General features: G+C 45.5%; 1 protein-coding gene across 13 annotated transcripts in view; it reads left to right on the top strand.

Moving 5' to 3' along the window:
• Nucleotides 1-15,725, top strand: part of KLHL29 (kelch like family member 29) — a 598,483-nt gene that overhangs the window by 359,631 nt on the left and 223,127 nt on the right. For all 13 annotated transcript variants that reach the window (XM_075126386.1, XM_048845630.2, XM_075126385.1 and 10 more), the window contains 2 exons: nt 6,016-6,157; nt 12,359-12,898. In XM_075126386.1, coding sequence (XP_074982487.1) covers nt 6,016-6,157; nt 12,359-12,898 — 682 coding nt within the window. The remainder of the gene's footprint in view (nt 1-6,015; nt 6,158-12,358; nt 12,899-15,725) is intronic.

Raw genomic sequence — 15,725 nt, 5'->3', positions numbered from 1 at the left:
CTGTTTATTGCAATGGTGCCTGCCAAAGTTATTGCAGACTGGTGTGGGAAAGTGTTCTACCATGGAGGAAGATATAAGGCTGCCACCCCCAGAAACCTTTGGGAAAGAATTGCAGAGTAGCACCATGAAAGTTTCATCGAGATCTCTCAGGAAGATTTAAGGGACATCCCTGTGTACATAAACAAACTGCTCTGCCTGGCCCTCCTGCCTAACTCTAAAGGGGAATGAAAAGCAGATAACAATGCTACCTCTCTTTGTCGTACCACTACCTCTTCTAGTATGAGTAAATTAATAAAATGTCAATAGCTGTGTCCTGCTAAGTTGGGGGCGCCATCACTACATCATTGTAATGGGAAATGTATTTACATACTTACCTGAAGTTCCTCCCCTGCATTGGGCTTTCCCATGCTCGAATGCTGGGACTGATTGGACTGTGGTGGAGTCTCAAACAGGTCCTGGCTCACAGCATGGCTGGATCTTCTGGTCACCTGTCTCCCATCTTCTTCTTCCTCCTCCTTATCCCTTCCCAGGGGTCTGTGTCTTGGGCTCCTTGGAAGTATCCATGGTGGTCTGCAGGCTCCTGGTGGTGTTTCCTCCAAATATGGCATTCAGTTCTTTATAAAAGCAGCAGGTCTTCAGCTCAGCATCAGATTGATTGTTGGCCTCCCTGGCCTTCTGGTATGGCTGCTGCAGTTCTTCACTTTCACACAGCACAGCTGCTGATCCCTGTCGTACCCCTTCTCCTGCATTCCTCATCCAATCTGCTCATAGATGTCCACATTTCTATGGGTGCTGGTACCTGTGCCTGCACAGCCTATTCTCCCCTAAGGCCCGGGAGAGCCAATATCTCCTTTCTGCTCCAGGCAGGAGTGTGGCTGGAGTATGTAGCCAGCATGGTCAGCTGGGCAGTCGCACACAACAGTGTAGAGCTGCTAGGTGTGCTCGCCAAGGTGAGCAATCAGGAAAAGGTATTTTAAAAATTCACAGGGTTTTTAGGGAGAGGGGGCCTTATGGTCTCCGTGACCTCTGGGCAGTGGAGTTCATGATTGTGACCAAAGCGGTCAGTGTTCGGCATTGTAGGACAGCTGCTGGAAGACTGTTAGGGTCAACATAGGTAACGAACACAGTGTCTACACGTGCACTGCATCAACCTCAGTACATTGACCATGGCTCAACACTATTTGGGGAGGTGGGGTTATTGTGCTGCCGTAATGGGGCACTTACATCAGTGGGAGACAAATTTAAGCATAGACTCACGCACAAATAGGTTGATGCAAGGCAGCTTACATTGGCCTAACTGTAGTGTAGACTAGTCCTAAGCACCTTTACTTATACCACCATACATAAAGCTAGTTTCATTTGATGTTTAGCTGTATATCAAACTGATAAAAGCAGCAGGAAGTTCCAAACTAAAGCTAACAGACTCTCCAGAACTCACCTTTCTGCATTGAAACTGTAAAATCAGTCACCGTTCAGAGTGTTCACAATGTAGCAGGTTTCAGGTGCAGTGTAACCCTCAGCTTACAATTTATATACCTTTTAAAATAAAACTTCAACCAAACCAAAACAAAAAAGTGAAAAAACTCCTACTTAGATTGTGTGCGATTTACCTGTAATTAAAAACACAGAGTGAATGATACATATAAATGGACACAGAAAATATACTGAGTATTGATTGAGTATTCTCTGTGGTCTATTGTGTGTTTCAGCCATTTCTGAAATGCATGCTATTGATGAGGTGGGCAGTAATAGACCTTCTAGAGACGTTCTTGTCTTTTCATATAAATAGGCATTTGGCAGTGTTTTAAAATGCATACCTGATAGAATTTTGTTTAATGCATTTCACTTTTTTCATGTGTTCCTTGTTTAATTCCAACAAGCATCTGACATGAAAGCTAAAGATAAAAGTGTGACATAGTACAATTAGCTTCTGTGAAGTCTGCATAACACTAATGGAACACATCTCTTCCCTATGCACAACGAGCATAATGCAAGCCATTTTTTAGTCATTTGTGTTATACATGAGAAGCCTGAAATGAGTACTTTTGTGCCCCCACACACACATAACCAAAGTCCCTGTGTCTGATAATATTGGAAATAATTAATCTTTCCAAATATGCAAAACAGTAATTTCTGCAATCAAGTCAGAGACATGTAACACTTGTAATGTAAACCTTTGTACAGTGAGAAAAATAACCTGGAATTTAGAGCAGAGTCTAGAAATACAGTAAATATCAGGAAGTTTTGTAAGCTGCTTTCACCTGTGTCCATCTAGTATTGTCTAAATTATGCCTTATTAGGGCTTGTTGTGATTTCAGACCAACAATTTGTAGCTGTTTCTGGTCAAATAAATACAAGCTTAAGAGTTCAGTTTGAAATCAATGTGCTGGACTTTTGCATTTAAATCCACTGAGCCGTTAAGAAACGGGATTTGTGAACAGGATTTGTGAAAATGCACTCTTGAAAAAGTTCTAATATCTTGCTAAGCAGAATAGATTTATTACTGTAGCAAACCAGCAGGGTTCTTCCCATTGTGGTCATGCTTTTTTGTTTCCTTTGGCCTAAGGAAGTGTCTTTCCTACATTTCATAGTTATAATTAGAAATAGGCTTGAGCTATGGAGTTTGGGTCCAGATGCAAATGCAGATTTTCCTAAATTTCAGGTGTGTTTGGATTTAGTGCTGTGGTTTGATCTGCTGGAGAGACCGCCTTAAGCTGTGAAGTTTGGGGCTGAATTTTCCCAGTGTTTGGTAGGGGATTGGACCTAGTGCTCTATTTTCAACCCACTTCTGGATATACTGTGTGGGTTCTGCTACAGTTATGGCATAAGTGTAGCCCTGTATCCTTCAGGATGCTGATATAATTTCATCTGCCTTTAGATCTACTCCACTATTTATTGTAAAACAATTTTAGAGGTGTAAGGTTGGTGACAAAAGTTGGTGTGATAAGATCTGATGGTTACTTCATTATGTTCTGCACCTCTTGATGATGTTATTACAGTTAATTTTTTTAAATGGTTTATAAACACTTCAGCCAGCCTCAGTACTTACAACAAAGAAGCACAGCACACAGCTGCCAAAATTAAAATAGGAGCACTTAGAAAGATGCCACAGATGGACTGTGTCATATATGGGGGTTGAATATGAATGCTGAGTTCCTTCTGGAAAAGGTCTTGCCTCCTACCCTCTGTTGATTATATGTTGCATTTGCTGTTATAGAACATAGTTGTGGTGTAAATATAAAAGGTACAGGAGAATGAATCCCACCCAATTTGCTGGCAGGGAACAACAGTGTTGCATTTCTTCTACCCCCAGTTTTCAGGCCTGAGGAGGGCAGGACGGCAGTGCTTGGTGTGGTATGCTGCAGTGCTCCATCACCTGTGTAGAATGGCTTGGCAGCAGTTGAGTGGTGCAGCTGTTGAGCGGCACAGCTGCACACAGAGAAACGTGTCCGGAGAACAGCTGGTCAAAAAAAAGAAAAAAAACCCACACATTTTTCCCCCTGTGAAAAATTTCTAACAGATTTTCATTTGAAATTTTTCACTTGAGATTTTTCACAGGCAAATTTCCAAACTGAAAAATGTTCAAAATTCTGATTGTCCCCCCCCCTCCTTTTTTTGCCACTGAATTACAGTATAATAGAATTAATGCTATCTAGAGGGTTTTTTCCCCTCACTTTTTCCTCTTTCTCTTTGTTATTTCCTCCTGTTGACATTTTCCAAAGTCAAAAATGTTTTGAAAAGTTACAGAAGGAAAAAAATGTGAAAAAAACCAACAAAACCAAAGCCTGGGCGTTATTCATTTTATTGCGCTTTGTGGGAATAATGGGGAAGGCAGAAGGCGGGGAAAGTGGTAAAAACAAAAAATTGAAAATGTAATTACTGATTGGCGGGGGAGAGGGGGAACTCAATTAGAAACCAAATCTTCATCACTTCCCATAAAAAATCATCAAAAATGACATTTTCATAGGAAAAAAGTACAGTTTTAACTAAAAAATGTTTCTCTGGAGGAGGAGTGTTGATGTAGCCATATCGGTCCCAGGGTATTAGAGAGACAAGGTGGGTGAGGTAGTATCTTTTATTGGACCAAATTCTGTTGGTGAGAGAGACAAGCTTTCAAGTTTATACAGAGATCTAATTCAGGTGAGCTCTCTCACCAACAGAAATTGATCAAGTAAAAAATACTACCTCACCACCCTGTCTCTCTCACGGAGCCTCTACCAGCTATACTGTGCTAGCAGCTGACCAGCAGGGAGAGCAGCACAGAGAAGGCTGTTTCCCTTCCGGCAGACTCAGGGGAGGGAGAGGTTCTGGCTACCGGGCCTAGCTCTCCCCACTGCTCTAGGAGAAAGAAGGAGAACCCCTGGCACCTTCTAAAGATTGAGGGATAAAGGTGCTATTGGTGAGGGGCTGGAGATTAAGAGGAAGCAGAGCCTAGAGGTGAAATGAGGGAGTCAGAGGGGTTTGGGGTGAAAACAGGGAGAAACGTTAGCTAGAAAGATGGGGAACAGAGGTAGGGTGACCATATATCCGAAAGAGAAAACAGGACACCATGGAGGCTAGTCCGAGTGCCTGCCCCCCACTCATGAGAGGTTGCTGCTCTCCTGACCCTCCCCCAAAAAGGCTGGGGCTGGCGTCACTGTTCACTCAAGTCCTGCCTGCCCCCGCCGGAGCCTTGCTTCCCCTACCTGTGCAGGGCTGGCATTGCCACTCCCCCCGCCCCCCACTGATCAAGCTGGCAAGAGCAAATGTGACAAATGCCCACTTTTGCCAAAAAAATCAGGGCAGCCAGGACAGGGTTTAAAAAAGGGACTGTCCTGGCGAAAACAGGACATATGATCACCCTAGGCAGAGGGACACTCAGAGGTAGGGGGGCTAGTGAGAAATCTGATCGATTTGGAGTGGAAGGGGAACTACCGATGGACTTGGTGGAGAAGCAGATGTATTTTGAGGGGCTGGAGACGGGGGAGTTGATGGGTCTGATAGAGGGGAATTGAGGTTCTGCGGAGGTCAAAGGGATTTGCAGTTCTGACAGAACTCGCAACTGGGACAGCAGCACCAAGAGCATTTATAGAGCCAGCTTCTTGTCCCTCAGTTTTGGGGTCAAATTACTCCTCTGAACATAGGGCAACAAGTGGTCAACCTGGCAGACAGGACTTATATGCTTGAGGGCTCTAAATATTGTTTCCTCAATGCTCAATCACTCCTAATCGGCAGCTTGTTCCATTTGTTTTATGGTTGCTAGTACCAGTAAACACTTTTAATCCCACAGCAATGAAATAGGCTGCAGTTCTAGAAAAACTGGACCTGCTGGAGCACTCAAAGGCGTCTTTTCAGTAAGATCATGAGTTGTTTGGGAAGAACCAATGGGTGCCTAGCTGAACATTTAATCCTGTATGATTGTTTACATGATTGTCATTCTGATTATGCCCCCCTCCATGATTAGTGAGCCTTGCTCCTTTCAGTACTTTACAGTTATGTTAACAGCTCTGAAGAACTGCCAGCGTAGCCACTTTAGCAGCAGACAAGTTACACTGTGCTTTTTTTATTATTATTAGTGTTCAATTTTAGGGGTTGCCAGACACTAAATACTAAGTCTTCTCTTTACAGGGTGACAGTAGTTTGTCCTACAGTTGTAAAGTAGCTCTTTTTTTTTCTCCCGCATCCTGCTAAACAAAAACTCACTTTTTTTAAAAAGACCGAGCAAATAGAAAATGGTTCCATTTTTTATATAAACTGTGATTATATTAAAAAAAAAGAATGCAGAGCAATTTATTTATGAAAATCCTGAGTTTTTTTGTTAATGATGGTTCTGTTAAATTTTTCCAGAAATATTTTTTCAAATGCTATTCGTATTGTGGTACCGACATTTAGTGCAAGTCTGTGTAAAAATGATATTTAAAGATCTTAAGCTATATTCTTGTGCTACAACAATAAATGCTGCTAGCTTTCAGGTACAATTATTATTCTGTTTATTCTTAACATTTTTGTTCCATGTATTCTCTCTCTTTCTGGTAGACGCCTTGCATTTCCAAGACTGAAAATCAGCCTCAAGGACTTGCAACTAGTGTTAGGTGGGGACAGACACCCATCAATCAGTCTACACCCTGGGACACAGATGAACCACCCTCTAAACAGATGAGGGAGAATGAAAACCCAGGTATGTTTTTAATCTTATTTGTAATTCTACAAGGGAAAATAGTTCAAAGCGAATTCAATACACTATCTCCAATTACCTCTCTAAATTAGACTTTATTGTAAGTCCTTTATATATATATATCGTGTGGCAAAGTACCTCGTTCTCCTCAGCAGACTCAGTCCTTTTTAGCCTTGGAGACACCAGCTTGGGCAAGGCAAATCCTTACAGGTAGCACAGGGTCCGGTTATTCTTTTCCCTGATCAGTCCCTTGTGTTTGTTTTCCTTCCCTTCTGGGGCGGGGGAGTGTAGCCTCCTTTCCTCAAAGGGTTCGGTGTCTTGCTGCCCTTAGCCTACTGGCAGCTTCCCTTCTTCTCTCACTCTCTCCTCCTCTCCTTCCACGCCAGGGAGGGTTTAAAAAGGTCTCCACCAGTTGGAGCCAGCTGAACCTAATTAGCTCCCTAGCAACCCCTTTTCCAGCTGAACCTTATTTCCTGGTGGTTATCTCCTCATTGGACAGGGAGAAGCTTTTTAATCCCCTGGGACTAATTACTACCCCTCCCTCTTTCGTAGCTGTTTGTCATGGGTTTACCACATACCTCCCCTCCCCCGCTCAACACTACGGGGTTGGGCTACTTGGGTCGGAAAGCAGTGCACTCTCGATAGGCCATCCACATTGCCATGTCGGATTCCAGACCTATGTTGTACTGTGAAGTGGAAGGGTTGAAGTGACAGGAACCATCTCGTTACTATCGCATTTTTGTCTTTGTTTTGGTGCATCCACTGCAGAGGGGCATAGTCCGTGACAAGAGTAAACCTCTGTCCTAGTAGATAGTAGCGTAGGCTTTCTATGGCCCATTTTACCGCCAGGCATTCCTTTTCCACTACGGCGTACTTCCGTTCCCTAGGCAGGAGCATCCTACTGAGGAAGAAGACAGGGTGTTCGTCATCCCCGATCATTTGTGAAAGTACCGCCCCCAACCCTACTTCAGAGGCGTCGGTTTGCAGGATAAACTCCTTCCCTCAGTCTGGGGCTACAAGTACGGGGTCTGTGCACAGGGCCGTCTTTAGATCCGCAAAAGCGCCTTCAGCCGCGGTAGACCAACTTATTATGTCTGGGCCCCTAGCTTTTCTTAGGTCCGTTAATGGGCATGTCCTGGTGGAGAAGTGGGGAATGAACCGTCTATAGTACCCCACTAGTCCCAGGAAGGCTCAGACCTGTTTTTTCCGGAGGGGTTGGGGCCACTTCTGTATAGCTTCTGACTTGTTGAGTTGGGGCTTCACCATGCCCCTCCCCACTATATACCCGAGGTACTTGGCCTCAGCTAACCCAATCGAACATTTGGAGGGATTCGCTATCAACCCCGCCTTCCACAGGGTGTCCAGGACTGCTTCCACCTTCTCCAAGTGCATTTCCCAGTTGGGGCTATATATAATGATGTCGTTGAGATAGGCTTCCGCATACTTGCCATGGGGTCGCAACAGTTTGTCCATGAGCCATTGAAACGTAGCGGGAGCACCATGCAACCCAAAGGGGAGGACGGTGTACTGATACAGACCTTCTGAAGTTGCAAAGGCCATCTTTTCTTTGTCGGCCTTGGCCAGTGGGATCTGCCAATAGCCCTTGGTCAGGTCAAGGGTAGACATAAACCGTGCTTTTTCCAGTCTGTCAATTAGCTCATCTATCCGGGGTATAGGGTGCGCATCAAATTGGGATACCTCATTCAACTTGCGGAAGTTGTTGCAGAACCTCATGCTGCCATCTGGCTTAGGCACTAGTACCACGGGACTTGACCATTGGCTATGAGATTCTTCAGTGACTCCTAAGGTCAGCATTTTCTGGACCTCTGTCCTGATCTCTTCTCTTTTGGCCTCCGGGATCCGGTATGGCTTGATGTTCACTTTCACTCCAGGCTTTGTGAGGATGTGGTGGTGAACCTCAGTAGTCCTGCCTGGCTTTTCCGAGAACACATCCTGGTTGCGTTTGATCAGGCTGATCACTTCCGATCATTGTTCCGGAGTCAACTCCGGAGATATCCCCACCTGGTCGGGCTGGTTGCTTTTAGGGGATGGCGCCCCCAGCGAAACCACCGGAACTTCTCTATCCCACCAAGGTTTCAGCAGATATATACAGCAGATCTGCTCCAGCTTCCGGCGTCACGGCTGTCGGACCTTATAGTTGACTTCTTCTATAGCTTCTGTTATTTTGTATGGTCCCTGCCACCTGGCCAGGAGCTTGCTCTCCGCCGTGGGTATGAGCACCATTATCCGGTCTCTCACCTGGAACTTCCAGGTTGCCGCTTGGCAATTATAGTATGTCTGTTGTGCCTCTTGTGCCTTCTCCATGTGTTCGTGTACAAGGGGGGCGACTTGGACTATCCTGTCTTTCATCTGTAACACATGTTCAACGACGTTTCTCCCTGGGTTCGGCTGTTCTTCCCAGCCTTCTTTAGCCAGGTCCAGTATGCCTCTGGGGTGGTGACCGTATAACAGCTCAAAGGGGGAGAATCCCATGGAAGCCTGGGGTACTTCCCATATGGAACAGCAAGTAGGGCAGCAGAGCGTCCCACTCTTTCCCATTGTGACTAACCACTTTCCACAACATGTTCTTCAATGTCCTATTGAAGCGTCCGACAAGACCATCTGTCTGGGGATGGTAGACCAATGTCCTGAGAGTCTGTATGTGGAGCATTGTACATAGGTCATTCATCAGCTTAGACACAAAGGGGGTCCCTTGGTCCGTCAGGATCTCCTTGGGTATCCCTACTCTGGAAAAAACCTGGAATAATTCTTTGGCTATGGTCTTGGTTAGGGCATTCCGCAGGGGTACGGCCTTGGGGTATCGGGTGGCATAATCTAATATTACCAGAATGTACTGGTGGCCCCTGGCTGACTTCTTCAATGGCCCTACTAGGTCCATAGTTATTTGCTCAAATGGGGTCTCAATAATTGATAGAGGTACCAAAGGGGCCCTTAAGTGTGGTCGGGGCCCATGTATCTGGCATTCCGGACAGGATGTACAATATCGTCAGACCGACACATAAATGCCAGGCCAAAAAAACCTCTGCAGGATCCAATCAAGGGTCTTATCGACCCCTAGGTGGCCCCACAAAAAATGGCTGTGGGCCAGATCCATCACACCCCTCTGATGCTTCTGAGGGACCAAGAGTTGTTCTATGACTTGCTCTTGGACCCGGACTACTCTGTATAGCAGATCGTTCTTAATCACATAACATGGCCCTGGGCCCTTAACTCTCTCCTCCATGGGGACCCCATTTACCTCGACTACTTCTTTATGAATATTGTTGTATATTGGATCATTGGCCTGATCCTGACCAAAATTCCCGAGTGCAATCCCCCTTTGTCTAGACTCAGGGAGGTCGACCACTGTCTCCCCTTCAGGTAAAGCCCCTGGGGAACCAGGTTCGGCAATAGGGTTGTTGATCGCCGGCCCAGTCCCGCTGTTGGTTGAGCCACCTCTTTCCCCTACTAGTGTAGACTTCTGGTATTGGGTCAGGATCTTCGTCCCCCTCCTTTTATCTTCCCTCCATTCCCTCCAAGTCTTCCGGGGCTTCCCCGGCGGGGAGAACAAATCCTGGCCAAATTCATGGAAGGCTGGTTGGGGGGGAGGGTTAACTAGTCGGGCCACCCCCTGGGTCCCAGAGTCATTATTTTCTTCTACCTTTTCCCGGGGAGTAGGCTATCAAATTCTGGGAAGTCTCGTCCAATAATGACTGGGTAGGGGAATTTCGGAACTACTCCCACCGTCACCTTAGTGGGATTTCCGTGAACTTCTATTTTTACGGGGATGGTTGGGTAATAGTTGACATCCCCATGCACAGAGGATATCCCTGAGCGCTTGGCCCGGGATATTTGGTCCTCCCCTACCAGCTTCCCCGAGACCAACGTGATCGCACTCCCTGAGCCAACTAACGTGGTGGTCTCTATACCATTCATCTTAATGGGTCTAGTGTATCTATGAGGGACCATCGCAACCCCGACTAGTCTTATTAGATCACATGGTCCCCCTGTATCTCCCAATTCGCATTGCATGGGCTCTTCTAGATTCAGGCATTGGGCAGCGGTATGCCCTAATTTGCCACAGGCGTAACATCGGTACCCCGCTCAGGGTGCCCCCTATCTTTTGGGCTGCTGGGCTTTATCCCCCGAGTCTTTCTCCCGCAGTCCTCAAGTCACTCTGGGACCGCCAGCTGCTCTTCCTCCTCCTTCCTCCCTTCCATTGTCCGGCCTGGTGCTAGGGCAAACCGGGGCCTCGGCGCGGAGACTTGTCTCCAATTCTGGCGCCTTCCTTCCCTGGTGATCCAAGAAAGTTCTTGGCCTGCTAAGTGCCTCTCTATGAGGGCAACTAGTTCATCATAGGAGGAGGGATCATTTTGACAGACCCATCCTCGTATGTCCGGCGGCAACCCCCTCATGTACCTGTCCAACACTAGGATTTCCACTACCTTGTCCGGCCCATGGGTCTTGGGGCAGAGCCACTTCCGGGCGAGATGGACTAAGTCAAAAAGATGGGACCTTAGCTCTTTGTTGTCCTGGTATCTCCACTCGTGGAAGCGCTGGGTCCTTATGGCCGGTGTCACACCTGACCTTGCCAGGATTTCCGCCTTCAACTGGGGGAAATCCATAACTGCTTCCATGGTCATGTCGAAATAGGCCTTCTGGGCCTCCCCACACAGAAATGGAGCCAGAATCCCTGCCCACTGGTCTTGGGGCCAGGCCTCCCGTAGTGCCTTCTCTCGAACGCGAGGAGATATGCTTCTATATCGTCGTCTGTGTCATCTTCTGTAAATAGTTGCTTGCCCGCAGCAGCCGGGTCCCTTGGGGTCCGTGTGTCAGGGCTTTCAACTGGTTCACTACTTCAGTCAGGGTGGCTCGATCGTGGGCCACCTGGTTCATCAGTAATTAGTTCGTCTCCTGTTGGACATGTACTGCCTCTTGCTGGGTCGCCATCTGTACCCGGTAGCTTCTTGTTGGGCCGCAGTGGCCTGAATCAGTGCCTTGACTACATCCTCCATTTTTTTTAAACCTGCCCTGAGATGGCTTGCCACCGAGCCTTACTCACTCATTCACTATCCCACTTCCGACACCACGTGTGGCTAAGTACCTTGTTCTCCTCAGCAGACTCAGTCCTTTTTAGCCTTGGAGACACCGGCTTGGGCAAGGCAAATTCTTACAGGTAGCACAGGATCCAGTTATTCCTTTTCCTGATCAGTCCCTTGTGTTTGTTTTCCTTCCCTTCTGGGGCGGGGGAGTGTAGCCTTCCTTCCTCGAAGGGTTCGGTGTCTTGCTTCCCTTAGCCTACTGGCAGCTTCCCTCCTTCTCTCATTCTCTCCTCCTCTCCTTCCACGCCGGGGAGGGTTTAAAAAGGTCTCCACCAGTTGGAGCCAGCTGAACCTAATTAGCTCCCTAGGAACCCCTTTTCCAGCTGAACCTTATTTCCCGGTGGTTATCTCCTCATTGGACAGGGAGAAGCTTTTTAATCCCTTAGGACTAATTACTACTCCCTCCCTTTTTTGTAGCTGTTTGTCCTGCGTTTACCACTATCTATATATATACCGCAGCTGGATTTTTCTCTCTCATTGTAAAGACCCCCTCAAGATTCTTATACACCAGGGCTAATAGAAATGTATTAAGATGTCTGCAAGTTCATTATTGTGTTTTTCCCCTTCTCGGTTTTTGCCAGAGTAAAAGGCACTGGGTAGTACTTTAAGATCCCTTTTATGTCCAAAACTACCTGAAACGATTTCCAGCTTCCAGACGCACATTGTACATTGTGCAGCTATGCCAGATGCCTAATTACAACCTCTTTGTAGTGGCTGGAGCACTGCTATTACACATGCAGGGTGTTTGTCAGGGAGCCATGAACTCACGGTGGGAAAAGAGGTTAATTTTCTTGGAAGCATATACTTAAGCTGCATAAAGCACAAAATACATAAAATTGTAAACATGCTGCATGTTACCTGATCAGTATTTTAACAATTGCACTCACATCACTGCAGCAATTTTAGGCACTTATCAGTTTGGAATAGTTCCAGATCCTGTACCACTTTATATATTGTAAAGAAAAAAGAAACCTTAGGTGCTACTAAAAGGTTCATTTATGGGCAGCATTTACATAAAAGAAAGTTTGTGTGGGGTTGTTTTTTGTTTGTTTTTTGCCAAATTGTTCTTATTGCTAGCTTTTCTTTTTCCTCTGTGTCCCAGGTACAGCACCATGGGTTACAACAGTTGCAGCCGGTAGCCAGCCAACTCTTATAACTCATTCATATGGAATGACTCAGCCTCCAACCTTCAGCCCAGCAGTGAACGTCCAAGCCCCTGTCATTGGAGTTACACCCTCACTCCCTCCTCACGTTACCCCTCAGCTTCCATTAATGCCAGCTCATTATCAGCTTCAACAGCAGCCTTCACAGCCTCTGAATAACATGGTTGTGAACCTGCAAAGCCAGCCTTTGTACACTAACAGCCAGCCAATCATGTCCTCTATGACTGGGGTTGGTCAGGTGACTCACCCAGGCCACACTGCAGTAGGGAATGGTCATATGACTTGTCCTATTCTGCCTCCACCACCACCTGCTCTGCCTTCAGCTGCCCTACCCAATAGTGTTCCAGCTACCAATGGGCAGGCTGCTCCTCAGCTTCCTCCCAACCAGACGGGCAATCAGGAGACCACAAACGGGGTACAAATGCTACGGACTATTGGCGTTGGAAAGTACGAGTTCACAGACCCTTGGCATCCAAAAGGTAAGTCAGACTAGACCTCTTAATGTTGTTTTTGGTACATGGTGCCATAGTACATGGGCTCTCAGGAATGGATTAGGTCACCGAATTCAAGTTCTGCCAAGAAACCTGTAAAAGAGGCGCAGCCTAGCCAATAAAACCATCTTTACTGTTGATGTACTTGTGCCAGCACTCCAGCATCAGTTTCCTGTCTTGTGCGCTGCAGTAGCTTTTATGAATTAAAGATGACAAAACCAATTCTTAAGTAGAGAAAGAAAAGCTTAGCCTTTTTTTAGTATTGACTTTTAGGGTCCATCAAAGAATCTGGTATTCCACATCTCAAAGCACATGAGATAGCTGCTGTTCTGTGCTGCACAGTTTCTATGATTCCTTTTGAGATGTAATATATTTATTTATTTATAAGTCAGACCACTTTCTTCGGCTTGAGTTGAGCCTAAGTTACAAGAGTAAAAACTTTGTTTTCACCCTGTGCATTTCAAAGGGAACCAAACAAGTGAAAGTTACATTACTGGCTGGAGCCATAGAAAGCCAGGAAGTTCAGTGTTAAAGGTGAAGGTCTATGCACTATCCACTTCATTGGGCTTAAGTGTTATAATAATCGATGAACAGTGGATCTTTAAAGGTTGATCCTTCCTGAAGAGCAGCTTCGAAATGTGCTACTATACTCAGGCACAATGGAATGTTATGTTCAGTTTCAGTCTGATACCAGACAGTGGAATGTTGTTTTAATCTAGTCTCTGTTTCGTGATCATTTTTATTTCACTTTTTGGGTTTTGCCCAGCTTTTAAAAATATCATTAATATGCCACATGTGAAGCTTAAACAAATTGTAGCTTAAAAAAACACAAACATCTACCTGTCAGCAAAATCTATTTAATTGATGCAAAAGACCACAAAGAATCCATTAGGTCAGTGGTGTTATTTTTATATTTGTATTTAGGCAAGGCCCATGTGTAAATTATGTACTCACTATGAGCTATTAAAGTCTATTGTGTAAATCTGTATTAAGGCCAAGAGATCTTTATTAAAAATGATTAGCCCAATAACCCTTATTGCTTATTATATAAATTATATTTTGGCAAGTGCAAACCCTTACCAGCACCTCTTGAAAAGCCAGTACTGCACATGCTCAGCAGTTATTTTCCAAAGCAAAATATCTTGACTACTTTCCAGTTTTTCAGTCCCAAACTACCAAATACAACTAAACCCCATTGCAGGCTGTTGGCCTTCCTTATTTTTCTCTCCTGTAAAAGCTAAATGAGCTTTGAGTGACACAAATACAGACAAGCAGCTGAAAATTGGTGAACTGCTGTTTTGAGTGTTTTTTGTCAATTGTTTCCCTTAAAACAAATCCCTCTAGTCCAAGACCTTGTTTTCCTGGTTGGTTTTACATGTTATAAGCCACTGGGGGAAAAAGGGATTTCTAGACAAAAGCTGAGAGATTCTTAGCTGTGGTGGTTCTGTTAGACCCTTCTCTGTTATACTGACGCCATTCCTTTTCTGGAGCAGCGTTTCTCAACCTTTATGGCCCGTTACCTCAGTTTGCCAGACAAAGGGCGCGGTTACAGTACCGCGGCTGCAGCAGTACAGGTGCTTCGCTGCAGCTGTGCCGTGGTCGCACCGCGATTTAGATGCCTCCCACGCCGACGGAAGGGATTTCCCCCCCAATGGAGTTCATCCATCTCTCTGAAAGGCAGTAGCTAGAAGAATTCTTCCATCGGCCGAGCTCTGTCCACGCTGGGAGTTAGGTTGACCTGACGACATCGCACAGAGCACGACATTTTTCACAGCCCTTAGCGACGTAGCTAGGTCGCTCTAATTTTTAAGTGTAGGCCAAGCCTAAGGCCCTGACTCAGCATGTGCCTAGTTGTAAGTGCCTCGTTGTGTAGCCCCATTGAAGTCAGTGGGATTGCCTACGTGCCTAAAGTTAGACATATGCTTAAAAACCTTGCTTAATCAGTGCCAGTAGCTTCAGGTGTTCCAGATACAACCTACCACTCCCCATCCAATTGTGGGCATTTAACTTGCAGTATAACTCTGACTGCTTCAAACCATAATCTAATCTCATGGCGGAAAATGTGTTATCATGGCAAGCTTTTAACATTGGTTTTCAAACTCTTGACTATCAATGATACTAAGACTGCTCCAAACTCTAGGCTTGCAAGTGTAAAAGTAGTCTCAGCTCTGTTGTGTGTTAGAACACAGACATATGAATGAGAGGCAGGAAAACAGTGGGATACTGAGTTCAGAGAAGCTAATAGTTAAGATGAGGAAAGGGTACAGAGAATGCTAGTCACACAAGGCCGAAGCAGAAGAACTTAGTACCCCTATGTGTGATTGGGAACCTTTGTTCCTAGGACATGTTCAGAAGCAGAATATGGAGAAAACCACCAATTCTAACCAGTGACAACTGCTAACAGATTAGCCCTGCTATTTTTCATAAATTGCTGGCTAGACAGCTGTTTTCCCAGGAATTAGATTTAACTAGCTTCTCTGCGTAGGGTCATCAGCAGCTAATTTATTCCCTGTCTTTTAATGGTAAAAAGAGACAATGAAGCATGCATATACAAATGCCTCAAAAGCAGAGCTTGTTTTACAAAAAAAGAAGAAAAAAATGGCATTTCTTCCTCCCCTTATAATCTTGAAAGCTTTTACTTATAAAACTCAATTTTGCTTGGCAAATCTAATGTCAAACAAGCATATACATTATTTGCTTTTTTAGAAAATAAAAAGGTGGGGAGGAGAACAGGGAGGGAAGGGAGAAGAAAACTGAGTTTTGAAACCCGACCTTAAAAACTTGCTGTGGTAGAGTAGGATTCGTATTGTAAACC

This window comes from Caretta caretta, chromosome 3, assembly GCF_965140235.1.
Source record: "Caretta caretta isolate rCarCar2 chromosome 3, rCarCar1.hap1, whole genome shotgun sequence".
Lineage (NCBI taxonomy): Eukaryota > Metazoa > Chordata > Testudines > Cheloniidae > Caretta > Caretta caretta.
The sequence above is the reverse complement of the archived record's forward strand: the minus strand, read 5'-3'. Positions and strand labels throughout refer to the sequence as shown.